The sequence below is a fragment of the Spea bombifrons genome, chromosome 6, assembly GCF_027358695.1.
Source record: "Spea bombifrons isolate aSpeBom1 chromosome 6, aSpeBom1.2.pri, whole genome shotgun sequence".
Classification (NCBI taxonomy): domain Eukaryota; kingdom Metazoa; phylum Chordata; class Amphibia; order Anura; family Pelobatidae; genus Spea; species Spea bombifrons.
Window position 1 is genome coordinate 41,465,320 of NC_071092.1, and position 8,295 is coordinate 41,473,614.

Consider the following 8,295-nt stretch of genomic DNA (forward strand, 5'->3'; position numbering starts at 1 on the left):
GATTTTATATACTGAGCTGAAACAATTTTATGTAGAATATTTCTCTACACCCCAGGTATGTTTTACTTGAACAAAGATGTAGACCATTGCCACTGACGCTTCTAGGATTTCAAAGCATCTCAGCCCAGGTCACCAAATTTCTCATCTATTTTAAATCATTTCATCCCAAATAATGCCCCTTTTGCTAATAATTTCAAGTCAGTCCATGACAATACCCCCTTAGCAACCTATCATACAGTGCAGATAACGTCACCCATTTCACAGAACAACCCTGGGCATCACTTTCATATGACGTCACTCTGCAGCACATTGTTAGCATCCACCTTGCGGAACAATTCAGCTCCTTCTCACATAGATATGTTTTTGTATTTGTAGACCTATTGATCACCTATAAATTATATGGATTATTTTGTTGATTGAGTGTTTTAGGAGCTGGGATCTCCTGATGGATTGAAAGACGAATATTTATTAAAATTAGTTTATATATATATATATATATATATATATATATATATATATATATATATATATATATATACATATATATATATATATCCCTAAATATACTTTAGGGCAATTGTTACTAGACATTCTAAGGATAGATTGTGAACACTGAACTGGGGGTTGCAATGCACCTGAAAGATCACATACAGAGAAATGCACTTTGAATACAGTTTTGTAATATTACTATTTTTGAATACATTTGCAGAGCAAAATACTTATTTTTTTTCTAAATGTTGGCAGTTTTAAGCAGAATGTAAATGAAACATTTGTCACCTTTTCTCTATATCCTCATTATATTACACTGCATTTTATTCACTGCCATGTGGATTTTGTCTCCTGCTTCCTCTGTGTCTGTTGCCCATTTCCTGACCTGTGCTTCCCTTTCCTTGCTTTCCTTTAATACATCCCGTTATTGCTTCCTTGGAGACATCATCCTCTTTCACTATATCCAGAGAATATATACATGCCATCACCGGGTCCCTATACAACACCAGAGACCCCCTATAATCTTAACATATAGATTTACAATGCCAGCCTCTCTATACAGACCTGCTTTATTATCACCTATGCCTTATGGACCGGCTAATGTTTCATATAATCAGGCTACTATTTTTTCTGTTTTATGCCACACTGGGGGTAACTGTTTCTTCCTTTTAACTCATTAATCAGCCCACCATTTACCAATACAAGCAGCCACAATGCCATTCATCTGTGATATCATTTTAATTTTAGTATTACCGGTAATTCTCTTCAAAATTGCAAATGATATTTTTTATCCCGTCCCTTTTTCCGTTGGATTTGTTTTGTTTGTTCTGGTCCAATTTATTTACTGCAGAAATGTCGCAGAACAGATACAAATATTATTAATAAAACATATCACATTCAACAAATAATGGGGACCGTAAATAAATGCAGTTCCAGGCACAATTCTAAAATTAGAAAAAAAGGACCATAGATCAATGCACAGTTTATAGAAAAGATATTTGATCTGAATTTGGATTATTTCATCTGAAGAAGAGACCTCCAAGGTCCGGAAAAGTTATTATATATTAGTTTTTATATTGGCCAAATAAAAAGGATCAACTTCAACATAAGACTCTAGTAAAGGGTTAACTAGGATCTACATGCTATAATATAACAAGAAGCCAAGAAAAATGTTTCAAATGTGCATTAAATCGCCTTTCTTTATCCGTTAGTTATGATTATTCTTTATTCTCCTGCCTGCCTGTTAGGTGTGCGTTTTCTATTAACCCTTTCAGTGCTTTGCAATGTGTTACTCATCCTACTTGAACGCAAATCTTTTCTTTACCCTTTTAATTGCATCTGTATTGGCGTCACAGTAAGAAAATTTTGACATAGGATATAAAAATCTTTTATCTGTCATTTGTGCTTCAAGACAATTGCAGCACTGAACTGGTTTATGGAGACCCAGTGCTTCTTTATGTTCACTATAGAATGTGATTTTGTGAATACAGTAGCCTGAAATATATTTATGCAAATATCCCCCAATATGCTAATTATATGGTAAATATGGCTGACACTTAATTTGATATTTTAAATGTACCTTACTTTGCATTGCATAATTCTAGCACAAAAGGTGTACATATATTTTATACAAGGGTTACAGAGTTTATGGAATTTAAAAGAAAATCCACAATTCTCAACATGATTTATTATTATTATTTAGAATTTAGTGTTCAAATGTCATAGCTGCATCAAATTGGTTTATTATAATTATTTATTATTATCTTACAGCGCCTACTTCGGTGATCCAGAAACATTTCCAATGTTCAACAATAATTCCAGAGTAAAAAGACGCACAGGTCCATATGAAGTTGAAGTGACAGAAGGTAAATACTAAACCACAATGTGAGGCTTATTTAAATGTCTTGATTAGGGAAGATTTGGTCGGAAAAATGGGGCAGCTATTGGGGTCACGAGCCATGTTTAATGTTGAAATAAATAACCTTGACTGAGCATCATAGTATACTATAATAAGGTATAAAACAAATGCACATAAATGATTTCCCATTAGCAGCTTTTGATAATATGATAATAAATACAATTTTGTTCTTATTTGTCCCATTTAATACCATTGGTCAGCTTGTGTCATTTGTTTCAGTAGGAGGGATGGCCTATGCTGATAATCTGTATGGAAAATACAATTTTGAAGTCTGTAGAATCTGTGTTAATACTAATTATGTGTCATTTACCAAAATCAAAGTCTATAAGGCTTAGGTTAGGTTTTGCCTGTGTCTAATCAATACATAGAAACTATACCAAATAACAGAGGTGGCCACAAGTCAGTGGGCTGTTTGCCTTTTTACAATGCCAAGTGGACCATATGATATATTGGTAGGCTTTGTTACTACAGGACAAATATGCTTCTTAATGCATTCCATATCCAGAAATTATTGTGTAAATGTCAACTGCTTGTTCTCCACAGGAGGTCCTCATACAAAAGTCGTCCGCCGCATTTTCACAAACAGCCGGGAGAGATGGAGACAACAAAATGTCAATGGGGCTTTTGCTGAGCTGCGCAAGCTTATTCCAACTCACCCACCAGATAAAAAACTCAGCAAGAATGAAATTCTCCGCCTGGCCATGAAATACATCAACTTCCTAGCCAAACTTCTTGATGACCAAGAAGAAGAAGGTAACCAACGGAGCAAGGTGAATAAAGATAACGGAATGGTCCAACAAGACCTTCTTCAGGACATGCTGTCTCCAAACTCCAGCTGTGGAAGCTCTATGGATGGGGCACCCAGCCCTGACAGTTTCTCAGAAGACCATGATACACTGGACTCCAAGCATAACCGAAATCTTCATCAGTCCATGCTATCTGTAGAAAGCAATGGGCAACGATGACAACTCATCGGTTCGGCATCTCTGCTTGGCTACTGACTATAACCCTCGTTGGTTGCACAACTGTGGGTTTTTTAGAGGAGATGTATCCTGTTGGTACTCCATTTGAACAAAGACAAATCCAGTGATACAAATCCTCTATTGCAACAGACTGTATAAGAGTTTGTTTTTATCTGTTTCATAGATATATTCCATCCCACTCGTATCCCAATTTTGAGATTGCTTGTAGCAATTTGTAAGCTATAGGCGTCTCGGGACCAACGCCATCATGACTGCCATGGTATATTAAGTATATGTATGGATATACAGCTTTGGTAACAAAGCCTCAGGTGGGATTTCAGAACCCGTGAGAATTTAATATGGATTTATTTTTACGTGGTACCTAATATTAAAAAGGTACAGTATACATACATTTGTATCAGATTTGTTGATGTCAGTATTATTTATAAGAGTGAACGTTTGCCATGCAATCAACCATTTGCAACAAGAACAGTGCGTCCAATCCCTGATTTTTAATGTATTGGTTTTTATAATTCAAGGCTTTATGGTAACAAAGGCTGTCTTTGTGTTTTTGATATAGAATACAAATACTTTGTCTAGGGCAGAAGGGTATGCTTTATTTTTCTTTTGCTTTACAGAAAATCCACATATCTTATGTGACGTTTATAACTGTCAGATCTTTGTGGATGTGCCAATGTTGGCATCAAAGGCTTCAACCATTAACAAATGGATACTTTCACAGATACCTGAACAGAATAAGCACACAGTAATGGTCCCGCAGGTAGGATGTGATGTAGACAGTAATATTGTCCTGTATTACTTGCCAAGGAGATAGATTGTGGGGTATATTTGACAAGCGGTCAGACGTTACAATGGAAGGTCCATTACTTAGGCCATTTCTGGGGCCACAATAGGCAAGAAAATTGGCACTGGATTCTTCTTTTGCAACATTTTTACCACTGGGTAAATCTACCCAGGACTCTGCAGCTCCTGAGGATCTGCCCAAAGAGATCCAAGTAAAGCCCACAACACTATGTTGTAGTTTAAACGATACAATCCTAGCAGCAGGGCCCGAAGCATTTGGTGGCTTCACCACACTACCAGATTGCCCAAGTACAAGCAGATCGGCCGAGGCATGGGCAGATCCAAAACAGCAGCAAAGGCAGGGTTTCACGATGGCTGGACAGCTAATATACGGAGATGAGCCAAGCCCAAGGCCCAACATGAAGGAGGAGCTGGTGCATAGAAGTTCTGATGTTAAAAGCTCCCTGCCAACTACACCACATATCAGTGCCTACCAAACCCTTTAATCAAAACCCAGGTGCCTTTCTGTATTTTTTTGTAATATAAATATTTTTTTTTTTTACAAATATGCACCTGCTTGGATGGACATCTGTCTAGAGTTTTGAATGAGAGTAGAGATAAAGAAAAACACTGATTTATGTGGTTTAAAGTTCCTTAGAACTGCAGGGAAGGAAATGCACCACAAGAAACCCCCAAAACCTCTGTACCTGTTGTCTACGAGAAGCCGGCACCACATTTACACTTGTAAGGTGTAACTAGTTCTTTTATGGTAACAGTTTCCCTACGCCCTTAAATAGTCAAAGCGAACAAAAAATAGAAGCAAAAGATCTGCTCGAAACATTATACGCGTGCTTTGTGAATGTAGCCTTTCCTGTGACTTTTGGCTTTGCTTTGTGGCTTTTTGACTTTCTGGCAAATGTATCATTTTTCAGAAATTCAAAATTATTTAAGGTAAAAATTGACAAAAATATATAGACCAAAACTAGTATTGGGAAACATATCACCCCTTTGTCTAAACCTAATATGTAAAAATCAGCCAGATTTATAAATGGTGTATGTATGTATATAGAGATATATATATAGATATATATATATATATATATATATATATATATTTATATATATATATATACCTACCCACCATTGGGATTCACCAAATTATCTTAAGGTGCTGCTACTGATTGTTCTTTTTGTTTTCTATTTCTTTGATTAATCACACTGGAGCAGACAATATAGCGGATCTATCAGCCGTGTTTATTATATCTCACATATAGTGCTTGATTCTGCCATAAAAGGTACATTACATCGACCTTTATGCATTTTCTGTAATAATCGTTGCCTTGTATTTGCAAATCATCTGCGGTATGTCTGACTGTTGTCACTTGTGATTGGAAAGGTACATATATTTTTGATTAACCCTCTTTTTTTTTATTATTATTATAATTATTATTATTATTTTTTTTTGCTTGCGCTATGTTTTGGTGTAAATGACGGCACTTTCCATAAATGTTGTAATGTTATAGAGTTAAGTCTTGAGTCTGTTTTCTGCATTTTCTGCAGGAAGTAAGTAACCAGGCCTGGTACCCATTTAACCCTTTCCTCTCCTCATTCTAGCAGAGGAAGCGGTAACATTGTAAAGCCTTTTTAGGCGATACAGTCAATGTGCGATTTAGCAAACACATTTTGGTTTGTTATATAATGTTATATTGAAGACATTCATAAATAAAACTTCTACAAAATGCTACTTTTCTGTCTGTGTCTCTTAATTTAAAAGCAATAAGGCTGAGCCCTTGAGTTTAAGTTTTTTTTTAGTTTAAGTATTTGTTTTTATAAAACCAATGGATTTTCTCTATGATGAATCTACAGAAAGCATGACCTCCCTTTATCAACATGGTAAAATATTTACATTCCAGTCACCATCAGTCACAAAGTGGGGACCTCCTAGGATCCATTCATCGTGACTTGAAGAAACAAGAGGTTTGCTTTTATTCAAAGGCGGATTCACAACAAGGCAACCTAGGTGGTTGTGTATGTCTCACGTTTAAATGTATCCAGCTTTGGTGTTAAATTTTAGGATATTCAGTTGCACTCCATCTTGGCTGGGGTCAAGTTAGTACCTGTGAGGGGCCAAGTCAATATAAAGCCCATGGTGCTTCATGGAACGTCCAAGCCTGGGCGCCCTCCACAGTGTGTTCCAGGTGCACTCTGGCACAGCATTGTGTGGGCCGTAGGCGAGTGCACAAGCGCACGTTGAACCATCCACTGCATTTTATTTTTTTTACCCCCCCCCCCCCCTTGTTTATTCAGGATTTTTTAGATATATATAATGGTACTCCGCTCACAGTTTGGGCTGTTTTGTATGAATTTTTGATTTTTAGTTTACAACATAGTAACACTGGCACTATAGATTAAGATAATTGATATGGTTACTGGAAATGGCACAGTGAAGCCGAATCCTAGAAGATTCAGATTTTTGGTGGGGGAGATGGTGGTGTCCTTTGGCCCCCATCTCTACTTGAAGACTTCAGTGGTCTCTCTCATAGCACTCTTGAGGTGGAACAAGAAGATCTGGCCCCCTTGCAGGTTTGAAGGAAGGAAGGGGTAGCATATCCCTATGGGGGGCTGCTGTCTCAGAGGATTTCAGGGTTTGGTTACCATGGTTGGACTTCTGAGCACATTTTTGGTCACCTCCTTCTTTACATGGCTAATAAAAACACTGGCACCTCAAGCTTCAATTAAAAATGGGTTTATGTTTATGATCGAAGCAGCATAATCTGGAAAAAAACAAGCTGAAATCTGAAGTCCCCTTTTAAACACCCTAAACACCCTAAACTGCCAGAACGGTATTCCAATCTTCAAGTGGGAAAGAAATTAGGATTACATTTACATCATTGTTCGCTTAAAACTGGCTCCACTAACAACAGGAAAATAAGAACCCGAGTGAACCAAGGAATTAATGAAATGTATTATCTTTCAGTTAAATAACACCTACAACCTCTGCAGTATTTTTCAACAAGGTTACATACGAAGTGCTACATTGGGGAGACACCTGATCTAATGGTCTCCATCCATTAAAAATGCTACAGTTTTTAGTAATGCACCCTGGTAACTATTATTGTGAACTTGCACATCACAATTTAATACATTCATATATTCATCAAAACTGAGAGAGGGATTAGCACCTCCCTTGTCTTTGGTTTGGTCAACAGAGCTGATCTGGATCTGGGTTTTCCTTGGGAACCATCTTATACAGAGATCTCAACCATGAAAGTAACATCCTCCTGAGTGTTGGTGGAGAGGTATCTAATGGAGGTAACGGTAGTTGTTGAGGGCACCTCAAGGAAAGTACTACCCCGTATTAAAGGTGGCCTCAGTTAGGTCAGCACTTCTTGCTTACTGGGATTGGTCATTCATGATGCATAGGGATATGAAGAAATGGAAATGTTCTTCTCCCAATAATGATAGAACAGTCATGGAGAGTTCGCACAATTTGGACAGAGAATCTGAATTGTATGGATTGTTCTGTTGATTTCGTGCAAATAAGATTCTCCTGGTTCTTTGGAAACCCTTTTGGGATTTTTGGGATAGCATATCTGAGCTATGAAACCCCTAGTAGGCCTATCTGAAAGCCTTGCAATCTGCTTGCATATAACATAAATAGTGGAAAGTACCTGGGATTTCTGTCTAGCTGCCTATTAAACATAACCATGTTTTTCCATAAAATCAAGAAGCAAAAAATATATATTTTTATATTTGGATGAACTGCGCCAAATGTTAAAAAACCCAATATTTACAATATTGTGGTATAATATTATCATTCTGCATTATGTCTAGGTTATTCATACATTTTTTTATATGCTTTAATAATTGACAGGGGCTATGTTCAGCCTAGTCGGAAAAGGCCACAGGGCACCAAAGGCAATTTCCCAATGATTTTCCAAGCTTCGACATATTTTCTGGCCCAATCCTAGGATTATGCCTCTCCTGCAGGCACGTTAGATGGTCAGAAGCATCCGCCCATATTTATAGGAAATATGTCTCAATCCAGAGATGCCATGACCAATTACAACCTGCATGTTTGCTGGAGTGACAGATCGATGAGTATGGATAACCATCGGCCAA

The 8,295-nt window shown here is 37.2% G+C and overlaps 1 protein-coding gene across 1 annotated transcript in view; it reads left to right on the forward strand.

Moving 5' to 3' along the window:
* Nucleotides 1-3,779, forward strand: part of TAL1 (TAL bHLH transcription factor 1, erythroid differentiation factor) — an 8,139-nt gene extending 4,360 nt beyond the window's left edge. Inside the window, exons 3-4 of the mRNA XM_053469318.1 lie at nucleotides 2,260-2,354; nucleotides 2,951-3,779. Coding sequence (XP_053325293.1) covers nucleotides 2,260-2,354; nucleotides 2,951-3,372 — 517 coding nt within the window. The 3' untranslated portion in view covers nucleotides 3,373-3,779. The remainder of the gene's footprint in view (nucleotides 1-2,259; nucleotides 2,355-2,950) is intronic.
* The last annotated feature ends 4,516 nt before the right edge of the window (nucleotides 3,780-8,295 follow it).